The 19,387-nt window shown below is 37.5% G+C and overlaps 1 protein-coding gene across 1 annotated transcript in view; it reads left to right on the top strand.

Moving 5' to 3' along the window:
* Window positions 1-14,863, top strand: part of LOC111871346 (myosin heavy chain, non-muscle) — a 58,024-nt gene extending 43,161 nt beyond the window's left edge. Inside the window, exons 18-24 of the mRNA XM_023864378.2 lie at window positions 2,117-2,131; window positions 5,016-5,145; window positions 7,025-7,137; window positions 10,000-10,281; window positions 11,703-11,865; window positions 12,970-13,070; window positions 13,925-14,863. Coding sequence (XP_023720146.1) covers window positions 2,117-2,131; window positions 5,016-5,145; window positions 7,025-7,137; window positions 10,000-10,281; window positions 11,703-11,865; window positions 12,970-13,070; window positions 13,925-14,062 — 942 coding nt within the window. The 3' untranslated portion in view covers window positions 14,063-14,863. The remainder of the gene's footprint in view (window positions 1-2,116; window positions 2,132-5,015; window positions 5,146-7,024; window positions 7,138-9,999; window positions 10,282-11,702; window positions 11,866-12,969; window positions 13,071-13,924) is intronic.
* Window positions 14,864-19,387: the final 4,524 nt, after the last annotated feature.

Raw genomic sequence — 19,387 nt, 5'->3', positions numbered from 1 at the left:
TCCTGAACCAGGTTTTGATTTGTTGTAGTCATTCCCAAATATCTGAACTGTCCACATTTTAAAAACATCTGTTAGCTATCTTTATGTCATGATTTTTCCCTGCATTTGGGTAACGAGACAGCAACATATTCTTAGTTTTCTCTGCATCACTCTCATACATGCAACAGTATGTAATGGAGAGGACCTGCCTGTCTGCTGACATATTTCCTCTGCAAAGCTACTCAATGCATTTTGATAAGATTTGGTTTGCATTCTATAAATCATGAAGCACAAAATGAATGTTGTGAAATATGATCTTTTATTTGAACTTATTGTTTTTCTCAGAATGGCTCATCATTTCAAAAATATATACTTAACCTGAAATACAATACTCAATAAACTCTGCAAAAATTATTTTAAAAGTTTTCCACTATAGTGAACACTTAACAAAATTCAGAGGAAAATGATTTCTAGCTCCAGTCAAGGTGAATAGTTTCACATCAGTACATTTGTGCCTACTGCATAATGGAGCCATCTGTTGATATCATTTTTTTCTCTTATACATAATTATATATTTAAGTAGTAGTTGGGTTTGATAATACTCATGTAAGTAAATTGTATTCAAAATATAATTCAAGTTAATATAATTCCATCTTATACAACATTCATGCAAAAAATATGTATAACATAATGTATGAATGGTGGCATTATGTAGCAGTCAGAAGATGTATCAAGAAGGTCACTGAAGTATAGTAGTTTGACATATTTCAGACAAATATGTTATATAAGATATAAATCAGTGAGATTATTATATTGATATTGTGACATGACAGCTGAATGCCAGAATAGTGAATGATGAAAAGACATCCACTGTTAAGTAATACGTTAAGTAAATACGTTTCCATGGCAACAGAGACTAATGCAACAGAGAAGGAATTTTTTGAAAAGAAACGTGGAACAATATGAGAATTGTTGGAGACAGTGTTTTCTTTGTGGTCCACCTGAAGGCCATATTATCAGGAACCGAAACAGAGAAGCAGTTGAAAATATAAGGGGCTAAACTTGGCGGTGAGCACGCTCATAATGTTTCAAGCGACTAAGCTGCCATTGTAGCATAAGATACTAAGACAGGCATGATCGGCTGTGCAAAACCTGTGCTGACAGAGGGCTTGTGTATGGTGCAAAAGGAAAAATTTTCAGTAACGCGCTATAAGTGCAAAATATACACTTGACAAAAGGCCAAGCATATTCATAAGAGACAAACCCATCTTTTTCTCAAAGAGAATAAGAAGCCTACAATGTGGGGAGACGTTGCCGAGCATAAACTGGTGAAGATGCAGCAAACTGAGAATACTTTGTTTGTGCTGTAGTGAATTGTAGACTGTGTAGATCTACGAAATGTTATGATTACGTGTAGTTATGGCTGGTAAGCATCCAGTAAATCCAAATACCAATCCAAACCACATACCACGTCACTTAAGGCATGACAATATGAAAAGAATATCAATTTTAAATTTCCTGCTAGAGGGTATTCATAGCGATAAAGGTATGTGAAATCACAAAGAATGCATCAAAAAACATATGTGCTGTATATGATGGTTTTTCTTATTGCTAATGCACTGTATTTAATGAGGCATCCTTTAAAATATGATACCTTTCTCAAAGTTGCAACATTTCCACGTTTTTTATAGCCGCAGGGATTATTTGCTACTTATGTTTGGATCAGTAAAATTCTTATTTTGAACATTGTCTTATAAAATAAGCATTGACAACAGTACATACTGCTTCAACTTGATGATCAGACTTTGCTGTAACTCATCTAACTACTGTGTAAAATGAAAGCAAAGGTACATTGCACCACCTAGCTGCTTGTTTGTTTTCCTTGAGAGATTCATCAGCATACATGCATACCATACATTTGTAGATGTTAATCTAATTAGATACACTTTATTGATATTGAAAATACTGGGTCACATTAAGATCTTCCAAAATGCTTATTTTAGTCACTGTTTATTATTTGTAATATAGTCTGTTTTGCAACTGCAGTATATTTTAGTAGCTTATAATATGTAAGATTACATGGTCACTGTCATACAAATAAAACTGTTCTTCTTTCTTTTTTCATTCTCCTTGAAAGCAATTCCGAGAAGAGGTAAGTTAGCTGTGTATATGGTTTCACTTGTGTGAATGCACTGTGTGTCAAGCTTCTGTGGCTAGCTTCCTGCTTCTGCATTTTGTGTGTCTCACAAAATTTTTTACAGATTTTTGTATAGTAGCAAAAGCTGCCAGAGGAGAGATATGTAATGGTACTTCAGCCGTTGTACAGGGGGCATCATGCAAAAAAATTGGTTGTGCTTCTGCTTTCAGTAACTTAGCTGAAACTGAGAAAGTTTTTGTAGTACTGTGGGTCAGTTACTGTGTGAGAGAACATGTGGAAACAATGTACAGCTACAGTCTAAGCCTCTTGCGAGGTAATTCTGGAATGATCATATCCCTGAGGCTAGTTCCATTTCTTTCAGTGGTAAAATGGTGGCAAACAGCGAGCACCTGTAGCTTATCATGGTTTTCAAACTATGCTGAGAACATATGGTGTGGTTCACTGCTTTCTTATCAGTTATGTGGCTTGCAATGCAATAGCTGCCATATGGAGTCATGTAGAAAGGAAATGCATTCTAAGGCACATACTGAATGAAGATCCATCCATGTTTTAAAATTTTATATTGAAACTATTTTTACATTAGCTGTTGAAAGATATGGGGCGTGCAGTAGCATAGTTGGTTGAGGCATTATGCTACAAGCCAGAAGGTTGCATGTTTGATTTCTGATGAGGTCATTGCATTTATCAATTGACCTGACCCTTCCAGCTGCACTATGGCCCTGGGTCGACTCAGCCTCTAACAGAAATGAGTGAGAACCAATCTGTATTATTTTCTACAGTCTAAAATTTAGCAGAGTGCCTCAGTTTGTACACAGATAGATCTGCTCCCTGATTTGTTTTGGATTGAAATCTTGCCTCTGACTGATTGAGATTAATGTATTTATGCTGCAACTATCAGATTTCCTTCAGAGAGCTGACAGTAACTTAGAGTACCATCTGTGATGTACTGGAGATGTAATAGATGGCTTAGCCGGTCACGGTAGCCGAGCGGTCTAAGGCATGCACTGTCTTCGCTCGCTCGGAAGCCGGGATCGTGGGTTCGAATCCCACTCAAGGCATGGATGTTTGTGTGCGTTTTTCTGTGTTTGTCTACAGGTAGAGGCCTTGCGACAAGCTGATCACTCGCCCAAGGGGTCCTACCGTATGTGTAAGATCTAGTAAACCGAAGTGAAACGGAGAGTTTCATGGAGGTAGGCCTAGGCCCAAATTGGGGCTGTAGCGCCACAGGAAAAAAAATAGATGGCTTAAGTGGTCTAGTAACTGAGTTTAAATCATGGTATTGTATCTTGATTAGCTCTGGATCACCCCAGCCTCCTATTAGGTAGGTACTGAGAGTTGCGTTTTCCTGAGGAGAAGGATCACTGGACTGTAAAGCTCATCATGCTCCTCAATTCTTTTCTATATCTTCATAACCTAGGAACAAAAAGTTTTAGGAAGAACTAATTACCTACTTTCTCTTTGCTATATATTTAGTATTTGATATGACATGGACCACATAGAAAACACTCCGTCCAACAGCTCATCTGTTGTTTCATATGTATTCATTGTCACAGGAACTTGTTTACTGAGCCATCACCTAGCAACGACCATCTAGTCTGTCTCCACTATTTTGGCTTTCTGATGTCATGTAATATTGATCCCTCTTTAAGGCTGCCCATCCTGAGTACCATACAGGTGTATCACTGTTCTTCAACCACTTCCTCCTAAGGCCTGCTCATTTCAAGCAAGCATTCAAAACTTGTTAGATTGGGGGACACAGAGATGCAGACAGCAAGGTGATCTCGTAAGGCTCCTTTTAATTTTAGCCTACTTTCCTTATTTTGAAATTATCAGCAGCCCAGGAACGTGTTTACTGAGCTGTTGCCTAGCAATATAGAGGGGTGTACAGAGACAACAAAGTGACCTTATAAGCCTCCATTTATATTTTCAAAATAAGGTAAATAGAATAATCACATTGATGGATTACCAAGTATGACATTGAGTTTTTGGTATTTCTGCTTCATATTTGTGAATTATTAGGCCCAACTCTCAGCCCAGAGGTCAATTATCTTTTATTTATTTATTTTAAACATTTTTAATATTTAAAATTTAGCAATATATATGACGAATATATATTTTAGTTATTTTAGTATAAAGACAACAGGGCATGCAATGCAGTAGTTCGACATACATCGAAAAGCACCTGAAGATGGCACTTTAGTGCCGAAACATGTAGTGCAAGAGACAAGAGTAAAGTGAATAAATGTATGCACTGTAAGATGGTCAGAATAAATCATGGACATAAATCAGTGCAACAGGACGCTAAAATATAACATCATTAATAGTGATAGTACCTTAATCGAAGACATAGTCACTTCCCTCCACATGATTCACAATCAGCCTCCCATTCAAGGATTTCTAACCTTTAAAAATAAGGAAATATGTTAAATACATTAAGAAATGTGGATGGGTGGTGTAGTGTGGTCTGGCTTTTACCTTCTCATATATGTAGTATGAGAAGGTGTAGCGGTAGTGGGGAAGAAGAATGATCTGAAGATTCAGCACACCTGCATATGAAAATGTAGCGTACAGGAGGAGGTACTCTCATGTTGAAAGAATCAATTTGAGTTATACTGACAGATTTGCATGTTTTCAGCACTGATGAATAACAAAATGGCTTTGTGGAGTGATGTGTGTATGTATATAGGGATGGATATGCACGTTGCCTCTTGTTCAGTATGCAGTAACCTATGATGGTCTGCTGAAAAGAAATTGATTTCATTCCCCAAGTAACATAATGAAAGTCAATCATGTGTGAGAAAGTATGTACATTGTCTTTGCTCTGATCATTTTCTTTTGTGGTTACATAGATGAACACATGAGAATTGCTTATTTCCAGTTCACAGATTTGGAAGAAGAGTTTGAAGAATTCAAGCAGAAGGTTGAGCTGGAGCAAGCAGGGAAGGAGGAGGAATTATCTCAACTCAGAGGACTACTGAAGGCCATGGAGCAACAAAATAAGCACACAGGTAATAATGGAGAACAGTTACCTGTACAGACACTGTGTCCCTGTCCTGAGCGAGCTCAATCCCGTCCATACCACCCCATCATATCTCTCTAAGATCTGTCTTAATATTGCAGTCCCACTTCAGTCTTCTTCTTCTTTCATTTATATATGGACTTTACCTTGAGAGAAGAATATTGGATAAAATTTTGTGTGAAGTTGATAGCAGTGATATCCCATGATAATTACTACAGTCAGTTTTATCACCCTTCTTATGAACTGGTACAATAATAGACTCCTTCCACTGATCAGGCAATTTTTCCTTATTCTAAATAGAATTAATTAGCATATGAATCTTAGAACATAATATTTCACCTCCTGCTTGAATAAGTTCTGCTGGAATTTGATGACTACCTGGTGATTTATACTTTTTCAATTTTGCAATGGCAATTTCAACCTCAAAAGAGCCAGGATCGGGTACTAATAGCTCAGCTATGTGTAATTCTGTCTGCCTCACATCACTGACCCTATGTACATTCAGTAAGTGAGATGAGTAGTTTTTCCTTCTATTCAAAATGTTGTGGGAATCTGCAAGCAGATCACCATTCTCGTCCTTCACTAAGTTACTTCTAGGTTGGTAAGCTGAAAACAGTCCCTGTGGTTAACTAATTAAGCACTACACCATGAAGGTGTATGGGGGGGGGGGTGGATGTATAGTTCCACATTTTGTTGATCTCGTCACCAGCTGGAGATGAGTGGTCAGCTTCACACCCCAGCCGCTTTACCCCCGGGCAAAGAGACCTCGGTATCATTTGGATAGGAGGTTTGGTGGACCCCAAAGCCGGTCTGGACAATGTGGAGAAGAGAAAATTCTTGACCCTACCAGGACTCAAACTCTGACCCCTTGGTCATCCAGTCCATAACCTTTCGTTATATTGACTACATTATCCTGGCTCCACTTCTAGGTTGGCAACTCCTCTTAAATTTATTTATTCCTCTATACAGGTCTTTAATGTACTTGTTCTTACTGTTCTTTGCAAGCTCATTAATTTTGTCTTTCAGGTATTCTTTCTTTTTATTCCTGAAATGCCTCATGGCTTCACATCTTATATTTTTCATATTATCCCCATTTATTTCACTTGGATCCTGTAGCCACTGCAGTTTGGCTAGTTTCCTTTGATCTAATAATTTTGAGCATCCTTTATGGAACCATGGCTTATGCTTCTTCAGTTCGTAATAACCTAGACTCTCTTTGACAGAAATTTTGATATTCCCTCTAATAGTATCTCAAGCTTTATTAACATCCACCTCAGTGTCTAAGTTTTCCAAAGCTGCAAACCTATTTGAGATTTCAACACCATACAGCCCTGTACCATCTACCTCGTTTAATTTCTTGAGATTCAACCTCTCCAAATGAACTCTGTGCATTGTTTGTTTACTCACTGTCAGTCTCTCCCTAAGTCTTGCCACCACCAGATAGTGGTCAGTATCACAGTCTGCTGCCCTGAATGATCCAGCATCAAGTATACTTGAATGCCATCTCCTGTCTACAAAATTTGATGGTGAGTATTTCTGTCAGGAAATGTCCAAGTAAATTTATGATTGTTATGATGTAGGAACATTGTACTTTTGACAGTCAGATTTTTAGATGTGACAGAGTTTACTGCTCTAACTCCATTATCATTACTAATTTCATGCAAACTTTCATTCCCAGTTGTTGGTTTGAAAATGTCTTTCCTGCCTACTTTGGCATTGAAATCTCCTACAGTCATTCATTTTAATTCCAGTTTCTAGGAATTTGCTTCATTTGTTTCAGTGCAAAGTATATGAATTTTTAAATATGTGTCTTCTTATGATGTGGTCATGCAGATTACTTGATTTCAAAGCTTCTTATTTCTGCCCAGACAAGCTGAATGTGGCTGTGCAAGTTTCTGATTTGGAGAATGGAAGTTGGGAGAGTGATCGCAAGTTTGTTGTGGAATTGGATGGTGCAAGGAAAGCAATCCAGTACGAGAGAGTAAGTTGTTTTAAATGAAGTTGTTCACATTGAGTCTTATTGACCACATGGCCCACCTGTTCTTACATACCAAAAAAGATCATAACTTTCTTTTATAATTCTTCAGAATAGAATATATTTGGCTCCTCAGTTTAATGCCAAACTCTATAGCTGTACTCAGCTATAGTAACATGTTACAACAAGTTCCTTACTGGGCATGTTGTGATATCAGAACACTCTATTCACATTTACTTCTAGACCAACCTCTTTAATTGCATCAATTAAAGTTTCTCTGTTTTTCTTTATGGTATCTGTTATCTCCCAATAGATTTACATCATCAGTATATACCAGCAGCTAATGTGCCCCATTTGATTACAGTTCCACCTGGTTTTCCAGGACATTCCCAATAGCATATTCTAAAGCAGTGGCAATAAAACATCTCCTTTTTAGACCATTTTTGATAGGTAATATATGAGACTAATGTTATGTCCATAACAAGAATCAACAGGCCTAACACCTGAAAGGATGATGATGATGGGGGGGGAGGCGGTAGTGGCTATGGCAGCGACAACGACAATGGCTCAAATTTAACATATAGTTCCATCATTATTTATTTTTTGTCAGATGTTTTGAATCTTATTGGGTCTGTCTCCTAAATTTCCATAACCTTAATTTTGTTATATTATGGCATGTAGACCCATTGCTAGACAATGCCTGCAACACATACATGGCCAACAGTACAGGAAAAGTGTTTTCTTTGTTTGCGGACGAAACGTCTCTATGCAGTGCACGCCCTGTGATGACACAGCACGTACCTTGCGTAGCAATGGTCCATCCATGGACGAAGAAAACACTGTTCCTTTACTGTTGGCCGCATGTGTGTTGCAGGCATTGTCTAGCCACTTGTCTACATGCCACAATATTATTTTCCTATAACAACCAAAACGATGATACAGATCATTAATATCACTTTGCCAACTGTAACATCAAGAACGTGCCATTGGATTGTATAAGTGAAAGGCTTGTGGCCCCAAAGCTTGCATTTATGCAAACCAGAAGGCTGAGACATCAGATGGGAGGATGTGATATTGTAGGGCAAGTCATCAGTGTACCCATAGATATGAATAATAACCGTATTCTGAAGGTACTGTTTAAACTGTGCCCTGAGCATTGTAGGCCTTCTTCAGACTTAAGTGCAAGTACTCAGCCATCTACAAAAAGCATTTTCTGATAATTGGGAGGCTCATTTTCCTCATAATAATTAAATCACATTTTGGATTTAAAATTAACATAAAGACAGTAGGTATTGCTTTAGGCAAATGTGGAAATTAGCGGAGGTCATTATCTTGCTTAAGAAGTATGCTACTTTCAGTTACTTGTTTGTAGTTGACTTGGAGGGCACGATGAACATTTTGTTTTTTCAGTAATCATTTTTAATATCTTTACAATGAAATTCTCCACACTGGTATCTGACTAGATTCTCATCAACAGGGCAGTTTCTAATATGAAGATTAATCTTCTGTGATGCACAGTGGTTCCATTAGTAGTCTGAGTACTTGAAGCGACTAGAAGTTGTGCCCCTCTTGTCAGTACCCTCTTACAGGTTATGACATTGTATAGCCTGGTAGATTGTAATCTATGTTTTGGAGGAATATACTGCCTCCATATTGAGGATAGAATCATATTCCACCCTAAAGATGGAAGCAGCATTCAGTAATGCTGTACCAGACTACATAGCATCACACCCTAGGAAACAATCTTCATTGTTTCTCAGTGGGCATCTAATGTCTTTTTTTAATGTATGTAACTAAAGTATGTACACAGTCAACATGGCGGAGGTTACGGTACATGCACTATCTTATCGTAAAAACCAAAAAGGAGAGTCAAAGTGTAGTGAAGTCACCTGTGTACAGTGTATTGAGCTAGAAAATAGACTCAAAGAGGTATCTGAGGAACTAAAATCTACGCGTTTAATCATTGAACTCTTGCAACAGGAGTTATTTGATGGGTGAATGGGGTGATTTTCACCCCTTTGCATATTGAAGTCCTGTATAGAAGGCATACTAGGAAGTGGGATGTCTTATTACATTTTGTTGTATGCATTGTGGGCTGATTGGTGGGGCTGGTACATGTAGGACGGTTTACAGTACTATTGTTATGCATCATGATTCTGGGAATGTATTGTATAGACCAGTGGTTGGTATAACCAATTTGTTGGATGTGAAGTGTGGTCATAGGTTGTTTCTTTGGTATACTGTAGCTTTTAAGTGATGGTTGTGACACTTTCCTCAGGGTAATTAGTTTTTTGTTTTTTTTATACTTCATGTTAAAGTCATTGTTGAATACATATGTTACTGGTACTTTTAATTTATGGTTTTATCTTATTGTATTTAAATGAAATTTTAATAATGTGTGTACTGTATCATATATCGTTCTTATCGGGTATTTTGACTCTGTTCCAATGATTGGGAACTTAGACTAGTATTTACTTTGTGACACGTTCTATATCCAACAGTTTGTACTTTCAACTCATGTATGGATCAACTGAACTTGAAATAAATATGAATATGAATATGAATAAAGTGTTTCTGTACTTGGTAGCTCTGCCAGTTTAGCTGCAGGCTATAGGCTGGACAACAGGGTTCAATTCCTGGCAAAGGCAAGATTTTTCTCCACTCCAAAGTGTCCCAGTCAGCTCTGCGGCCCACCCAGTCTCCTATCCAATGGATACTCTTTTCCTGGAATATTGCTTAATTAATGAAGCACAGGAGCAACTTCATCTTCCCTTATCCCTGTACATGGCAAGGAAAGACACTTAATCTATTATGGAATGAGAAATTTGTAAGCAGGAATGAACATTTGTGTTTTGTTTCTGTATTTAGGAGTCGCAGAGACTCAGCAAGGTTGCTGGCCCAGTGAACGGTTACAGTAGTATCAGGTCCAGACCTTTGGCTGGCAGTAGATCAACTTCTCCACAGAGTGGGCCAAGTACATTTCCTGATAATGCAGATCTGCGGACTGAACTGATTCATCTTCATAATATTAAGCAGCAGTTGGATGAGGAATGCCATGTACTTCGCCACCAGAAAGAAGTATTAGTACAGGATGTTTTGGAAATGCAAACCGGAAAATCCTACTTCCAAAATGGCGGTGCTGGAATCCCTGTAAGTGTGAATATGACGGTGCAGTTCTCTTGCCATGATACGGTGCAGTTGTTTGAGAGCTATGTGGAAATAGCTGGTCATTTAGACAGGAGAGACAGGCAATCATTGCATCAGTTTAGGCTACACATGTTCATTCTGATTACAATGTGAACAAACTAATGTCAAATTCACATTAGACTTTCTCTTCAGTATCACCCCAATAAGTGATTGAACCACTTCTGTGAAGTAAACTTATGCATTATGTGCCACCTGACCACCATCTGGAACTCCTGCTGTTACTTCTTGTATTAAAATGCCATGTGTAAAATACACATTAGGATAATGAGTGTTCATGTGCAGTACCCATGTAAAAAGTAGTTTTGTTAAGAAATGTAAGGAGGAGATTCTGCCTTAAATTGCAGGATGCTACAGTTCTTGCAGCTGTAAATACATTCAGACATACAGTGTTGTTATGGGACTGAAGGAGAACCAAATCTAAATGCTGGGTGCCCACTGAAGAGAAATTTGATGATGCTGGTGCAAAACTTGAACTCTGTCCTGGAAAATCACTTAGACACCTTGCACAGGAGACAGGGAGTTCAGAAATATCAGCACGAACTGCCACAGGACTCCTGAAATTGAAGCCATGCATGATGCATAAACTCATTTCCTGGTAGCTGCTAAATAATATACTGGGATGATGTGGAAGAGAAATTGTATGGATATAGAATCTTGATTTGTCAAGTCTGCTGCCAGTACAAGCCTGTGTGGCCTGAATTGATGCAAGGATTGTCCATCTCTCTTACCAGAGCAGCCAAACAATTATATAGGGTAGGTCATAGATGGTCATTGGTATGAAGTAGTTGACATGTAGTGAACTCTTATTTCTTTTGATTCCCATCTGAGAAATGAAATTCTCAAAACTCTTTTATGTACTTTGAATTTATTAGTGAATAGGGCAATGGCCCATGAGCAAATTTCATGAATGAAAAATTAAAAATATTAATATGTACAGAATCCTTCCAAAATTGTGGTAAGCTCAAATATTTGTGTGTAACACAAATTAAGATTTCAATTCTCTAAGAAATTCAGAGCAGATTAAATTCAATGAATGCTTGCTGCCATTCAGTTCAGAATCTTTTGTTTTTCCACCCGCCTAGAAAGACTAAGATTGAAATACACAAAACTATAACTTTGCCTGTTGTTTTGTATTGGTGTGAAACGTGGTATCTCACATTAAGCAAAGAACATAGATTGAGGCTTACTAATATTGCGGGTTTTTGTTCTGCTCTTGAGTCTGTGCACCATGTGAATATGGACAGTGTTGCCAACATTTCAGAACTATATTCTACCACTATCTTCAGGATTGATAACTACATTGTTGTATTTCTCATAAATATATAGTTTTCAACCTTCTTTTGTGGAATTAATATGTTTTACAGCCACACTGGGCATCTGGTGCCAAGGTTCGTGGCCAGGCATGTCGAATTGACCTCAATATTCTGCAAGCTCTGAATGCTCGACTCCGGCAGCAAGAACAGCAGTGTCATCATCTGGAGGTTGCTCTTAAACAGCAGCAGCAGCAGAGTGAAATCATCCTGAAGCGTAAGTGGTCACATTTTTCTGTGTTAATACAGCTTCAAACATATCCACCTTTTTTCAATTTATTTTTTATAAAAAGGGAAAGCCAAACAACATGGTAGCTATGTGAAATCTGCATGTGTCTTTCAGTTTGATGACAAGTGTTAATGAACCACTGGAAGTAGGTGCATGACATGTTTTCGGTGGTAGATTATAAAAGTACCTATAAATTCCATATTAAATGCATCTCTGTGTGTTAGCAATTGCATCACCATACACTGATGAAATTATTGGGGATCATCAATGTAGAAAGCCTATGATTTAATAGAGAAGTACCATACAACATTGTTATTGAACTTAGAAAACCCATGAAACTAGTTACGTTGCTGTAACTAAAATGTGTTTAAATGAAACCTATAGTAATGTCCACAAAAGTAAACATTATATGATACAGTTCCTATTGATAATGGTCTGAAACAGGTAGGTGCTTTATGGAGTGCAAGTGGAAACTGCCTGCTCTGGTACACATTTTCAAATACTGTTTCATATGTCCTCATGCATAATATTTAATCATGAATGATAAACTGAATGATTATGCCATCTCCTTCATTTTAATACCAATAAAATCATAATTATTATATCACATAAACGTATTTAAATGTTCTGTTAATAATTAATTATAGACTTTTCTTTTAATTGCACAGTGCAAAACAGATATGGGACCAGTACTTGGAAATCCGAGTGCTATATTACTGGACTCTGAATCAGAAGAGGTTGAGAACTACTGAAATATTATAATATACTTTTAAAAATTCTGTTACCTAACTGTATCTGCATGCCAGTCACGGTAGCCAAGCGGTCTAAGGCTCGCTCGGAAGTCGAGATCGTTGGTTTGAATCCCACTCAGGGCATGGATGTTTGTGTGCGTTTTTCTGTGTTTGTCTACAGGTAGAGGCCTTGCGACGAGCTGATCACTCACCCAAGGAGTCCTACCATATGTGTAAGATCTAGAAAAACCGAAGTGAACGGAGAAGTTCATGGAGGTAGGCCTAGGCCCACTGGGGCTGTAGTGCCAAGGAAAAAAAACTGTATCTACAAAATAACTGAGTGCTGTGTTCATTTTTATAGGTTCACTGCAGGAACACAAAGAAAAGGTTGCATCTTTGCAGACAGCATTACAAATAACCCAGGAGAAACTGAATAAGCAGACATCAGTGTGCAAGGAGCAAGTAAGTCTCATAACTGTGATATTGTAGTTCATAAATTCTCACTTTTGCAAATGTAAATGGTGTTGCTACTGCTCATATGCTTTAAGTTGTAGCAGTCTAACAGAATATCTCACAGATAGTGCATTATGTCTCTTTCCTAACAGATGAACTTATCCATCATCATGTGTTTATTATTATTATTATTATTATTATTATTATTTAAAAACGACATTTTGAAGACTGGCTTTTGTCTCCATCCTCAGGTAAAAGCCTACCTTTTACCTGTACCCAAATATGTGACAAACCCATTGTCTTAAAATTGTAATTAACAGAAAAATGTTACCCTCTTCCGGTTCTAATGCTGAGTCAGATTTTTTCCAGTCATTGTTTAATGTAGTCCTGAAATTCTTTTATATTATGATTGTAGGATGACTGATGAATATGAACTAGAAAGGATTTGGATTGTGATATTACTCTGACTTCCGCCTGAAGGGACTGAGAAACCCTCAGAAACCTTAAGTCAGGATAGCCATTGTCCCTGCTGGGACATGAAACCACAGTCTCTCAAATACAAGTCTAGAACGTTATCTCTGAACAACCCTGTTCAGTGACTTTTGAAATTACACGCGTGAATGCACAGATATATATGTGCTTCCCCCACCCCCTCTCACTCTCACTCACAGACAGAGACAGACAGACAGACGCTGTCTGCCTCCATCTGTCTGTACTACTGGTGATGTGACCATGTTGCAGTGAAGTACTTTGGTTTCTTTGTGATTATAACACAATCCAGTTTCTCTCTCTCTCTCTCTTTCGGTAGCTGAATTAAAGGAGAAAACCTTCTCTTATATTTGTATATGTTTTATTGCTTCCAGGTGGATCGTCTAGCAAGAACTGACATTCTGGTGAAAGATTTATATGTTGAGAATGCTTGTCTTGTAGCTGCAGTTCAGCGGCTGGAGCAGCATTGTCATGTGTTGGTCCAGATGGCTCCAGACTCCAGCTCTGTTTGAATGTGGTTGAGCCTCCTACAGATCTAAATGGTTAGAGTAAATGTGAGGGAAAGCTATTACAAAGTATTTTGAAAGTATGGTGCTGCCAAAGTGACTCATAAGTAGAGGAAGTCTTTTGTAATAGATTATTTTAGACTTAATATATGTGCAAATTAAATATCTTTGTAATTCATATATATTAGAGAAATATTCGGAAATTAGTTTTTCCCAGTATTAGTACACAGGTGTATCAAACCAAATATTTGAATTGTTAAAAATGTATATCTAGAAAAATAATTTACCTTTGGAATGAAAGATCAGTAATAATCTAACAATTTCTTGTTAGATCTTGCTGTTTTCTGTTTCGATTCGTGCACAGCTTATGTCTTTACTGTGATTTTTGCTTGCTTAACTATTTCCTCCTCTACCCTATTATTTTCCTTGCCATTCCACCTCAGTTTCTCCTTCTCTCTCCATTCCCATACCTATGATACCTCCACTTCTTCATCCCTTTCTGCTCTCTTAGACAGATCAGTAGCACCTCAACTTCTTCATATGATAGTCTTCTTAGTTATGAACCCTGTAGTATGGTATGTGGCTACCAATTTTCAGTAGAAAATACTGTCTCCATCTTCAGTGTGGGAGTAGTCAGGATGTTCCTGCAAAATGCTGGTAACCCCATATCACAATGAATGGTGTCATAATTATAAAATCAAAATATGAATCACCACTATCATCGACACCTCTGTTTACTTAAAAAAAAATAAAGCTATCCCCATACCAGGCCATGAAGACCCATAGGGTTGTGAGAAGTTGAGGGTCCCACATTGTCTAGACAATCGGCTCAAATATGGCGGTAAGGTTGTCAGCCCTACGCGCCGGCCGCGCTTTACTCCCCAGGAAAATTATTTAATTAATTCCTGGTACTATTTATGTTAGAGGCTGAGTAAACCCCAGGGCTTAGTGCGGCTGGAAGGATTAGTTTTGAGATAGTCTATACCTCTTAGAGTAAAAATATTTAAATAGAGGGGACCACTTGCCTCACTGGTTTGGCAGTCAAGGTGCTGGAATCAGCAGTACTTGGAGTGAGTGTCCACATACAGATAAAACCCTTACTTATAATAATGTTGCATCTATACATTTGTATCAGATATTTTGCAGTTCATTTTCACTCAAATTAAAACTTTATTTTAAGCGTATCAGAGACTCATACTTGATGAAATTTAAAAGCACTAAGTTTATATTTTATTTCATTCCATGTGACAGATTATTTTTCAGTATATGTATTATAATTCCAGCCTTTATTTTGAGATAGTTTATATCTTCTAGATATAATAAAAATATTTAAATATATGAGATATTAATTTGCCCGTGTGTATCTAACTTCTCAGAACATACAGAATAGTTCACCAGTCCGACATCTTTGTACAACGTTTATATTTTGCTGAGAAAAATATGACCTGATTTCATGGAGCACAAATGTAAACAAACTAATATTAGTTGCCATAACATTTTAAAGGCAGAATGTATATATTAATGTACAGTGTTAATTTTTATTAAGCACCTTTTATTCAGCAAGACAGTTGTTTAAATGCTTGCATAATGTTAACTTGACATTTAGAGAGTTGCTTATATTGAAACTGCAACAATTATAGATAATGGCCTTTGTTATGTAAACATTGTTTAGAATTATTAATGTAACAATTTAAATAACATGCCTGAACGTTGTTTTGTGAATCACGCACTATATTAGGGTCATCACTATATAAAATATAATTCAGTGATTTACATAATTAAAATTCCGCATTCCAGGAATGTTAGAATAGTTCTAGAGAAGCAGTAGTGTATTTCTAAATGTTCCATTTGAAGAATTTGACCTCAGTGGGCCTACATACAGGTTTTGATTCTAGATTTTGCCTCAAATATGAAAGAGGAAGTTTTTAAGGTTTTACTGTTTGTTTTAAAACTGTAAAAAATGTATGTGTTGGTTGTCAGAAATTTTATTTTTTACTACACTCCACAAACTTTGTGCCTTTCAGTCAGTGGTAATAGGTGTCATAAATATATATAATATAAATATTTAACTTAAAATGTAAATGTAAGGATTCTCAATGAGTCCTCATTTGTTCAGAGGTTACAGTGCATCATCTGTTTGAATAATGGCTCTTAATCCTTGAGAGGAATATGGATGTGTTTTCAGCTAATGAAAACTAAAGTACTTGTAGCTACATAATGTGCTATGTGTTTGGGCAAATATGATGTATTAAAAGAAACTAAAGTGGTTTAAATAACCTTGCCTAATGTTATCAGTGCTGGTCACGGTAGCCGAGTGGTCTAAGGCATGCACTGTCTTCGCTCGCTTGGAAGCCAGGATCGTGGGTTCGAATCCCACTCAGGGCATGGATGTTTGTGTGCGTTTTTCTGTGTTTGTCTACATGTAGAGGCCTTGCGATGAGTTGATCACTCGCCCAAGGAGTCCTACCGAATGTTTAAGATCTAGTAAACCGAAGTGAAACAGAGAGTTTCATGGAGGTAGGCCTAGGCCCAAAATGGGGCTGTAGCGCCACAGGAAAAAAAATGTTATCAGTGATGTGATAGGTCAGTAGGGGAACCACACCTTTCTGGAAGGGGCACCCATTGTGTGGGATCAAAATTTTCCATAATAATTTTAGTTCAGTGTTGGCATCCTTGAGTACCATCTCACTTTATATGGTGAGCATGGTGTAGTGGAGGAGCCACACCATAATCTGCATTTTAACCTCTTATGTCACTGACTATTTGTTATTTATTTCAATGACTTTAATAGAATGATAAAAATATGCAACTGTTTTAAATTTTTTATGTGAAATTAGGACGTATGTATATCTACTGCACAACGTTGAATTCTGTTATGTCTGACAAATGTGGCTTCTAATTAAAATGTATGAAAGGGCAATTAACTGGAACTCAGATAACCAGAGAATAAGGAAATGCTGAGACAAAGGTTTGTTTCTATTGAACAGTCTTGCTATTTCAGCATCCACTGTATATATTGTACCTGTCTTGGTTTTTGCTGTCTGTTATAGATATAACTATGGATCTGACTAGCTGTTTTCTAGTCTCTAGTGTCAAATAGCAGAAACCAAAGTTTCAGTACTGCTGTTATCCAAGTGTGTTACAGGACACAGTCTTATGCTAATTTCATCCATATGGTTCTCACAGACTTGTTTCCAAGAGATGTGATCTTACAGGATATGATGTCTTCAGCATTACAGAAGCACCTGCTGCCTTTGCCTTCAGAGTACAAGAGTCAGCCATTTAGGGATAAACAGCATGATACAGGGAAAAGAGAAGTGGGGCTGTGAGCTAATGAATGTGAATTTGTGGCCCTATTAAGGGCTAATTTTCAATAGTAGGTGCTAAGAGGAAGAGAGTGGAAGGAAATAGGGTAATAGAGGAAAAGGCAGATACAGTAAAATGAAAATAAGAAATTTAGAGAAGTAAAACTACTGAAAGAGATATAAAGAGAATGAATGAAGGAGGAAAAATGGTAAGAAATCAGGCACCCTGAAATGGGCTCTTTTAAGGGTCAAAACCACGGGAAGAAATGTACAATAGAAAGGAAGGTGAGTATTAGAGGCAAAAACAGATAAAATAAATTAATAAAAGAGAGAAATAAATCAGAGGAAGAGATTTTGGTTGAAGGAAATGGGAAAGAAACAGAGTAGCGCACAGTGGTCCTGTGAAAGGCTGTGATTAAATGACAGTCATGGGAGGAAACATTTAAGAAGTGTAGGAGGGAGGAAGGTGCTTGATGATAGAAACAACATGAAGTGGAATAAACATAATCTGCCCAATGCACCATGGTCTCCTACATTTCGTTATAATAGCAGTAGGAGGTGACATATGCAAGTCACGAAATCCTTGTGTCATATTCTAAATTGACCACTTGTTTTATACTTCATCAGTCCAGATATTTTCTAAACCTGAATGTACTAGAGTCTCCAGTCACTATTTGATCTTTGGGTGTACACCAGTTTTTAATATGAGAGTTTATGTGGCTAGTACAGGAAATATGACAATGTGCATCCTTTCTAGACACCCCTGTCGGGCAGCCATTCTCATGACACATTCCAGAGTTCTGCCTATAACAAACAGTTGTTGAAAACACTTTATTAAAGGATGTAAGCTCTGTTGATGACCTGCATCTGTGATGTGATACTAATCTGTGTTGGATGAGAAACCATACTGCAGCTACTGAGAGAACGCACATTGCTTCATCTTATTCCATGTGTGAGTGTGAATGCTTGTGTATAAAATCATTCCTCACTTTATTACAACATAAGGACTTACAGCAAGATACCATCCAACATATTCGCTTCCAGTTTGAAGTATCAAAACTGTTATATAATGAAAGCAAAGAATGTTTTCCATATATCACTTCATTTCATTGTTTTTTTGGTATCTACAAGACAGACTTCTATAATTCCATTGTGAAATTGTATTATGAATTTATACGTCGAAACAGAAGTGTTTAGTGAAATGTCATGAAATGGATATGGAGTACAAATATACTATTGCATATGAATGCTGTTATAAATTAAGTCTGAGAATTGTTCTTCTAGTATGAACCATAAAATGCAGTACTTATGTATACATATTGTCACATATCTGGGGTCTGTATGACTAATAAGATGGGGTTTCGATTTGATGATTAAATTTATTGGACGTTTATACAGCTGGTTACAACAGGTCATAGATCACTATCTGACCCACTGTTGTCTTCATCTGACTGGAAAGTCAACAGGAACTATTCTGACTTCCAACTGAACTGTCAGTCAAAGTCATATTGCGACTAACAATCAGTCAGTCATTAAGTCTTGGTATCGAGCACCCTCCTGGGGCTCATGACCAGATATTTATTACTCCTCGACAGTTACAGTCTTGTTTCTGTGAGGCACCCTCTCTGATGAAAGGATGGGTCTGTCTTTTTATATGCTGATGGCCCTTGCCAGCGCAGTGTTTCTCGGTTCCTAGTCCCTTGGGACTTGCGACTATATTTTACTGTCTCACATTTGAGACTTCCCTTTTCGTCGCCTCCTACGACTCGCAGGGTTGCGGTGAAGGTATTCGACCCCGCCTCCACACGGGGACTCTGAACTGTCAGCTATTTTGGCTTCTCGTTATATAGCCTCAGATCGGCCACAGCACAGAAAACATATCCATTGCCTAGCAATGGATATATGCAAATCCACATAGAAAACACCTCTTGCAACACCAGTTCTATTGTTGATTGCCTATTTGTTGCTGGCTTCTTTACTGAGTTTTTCCCTAGCAATGGATCTACATGTCGCAATATTCTACAGT

The sequence above is a fragment of the Cryptotermes secundus genome, unplaced genomic scaffold (assembly GCF_002891405.2).
Source record: "Cryptotermes secundus unplaced genomic scaffold, Csec_1.0 scaffold1, whole genome shotgun sequence".
Lineage (NCBI taxonomy): Eukaryota > Metazoa > Arthropoda > Insecta > Blattodea > Kalotermitidae > Cryptotermes > Cryptotermes secundus.
Note: the sequence above shows the minus strand (reverse complement) of the source record. Positions and strands in the feature narration are given on the sequence as shown.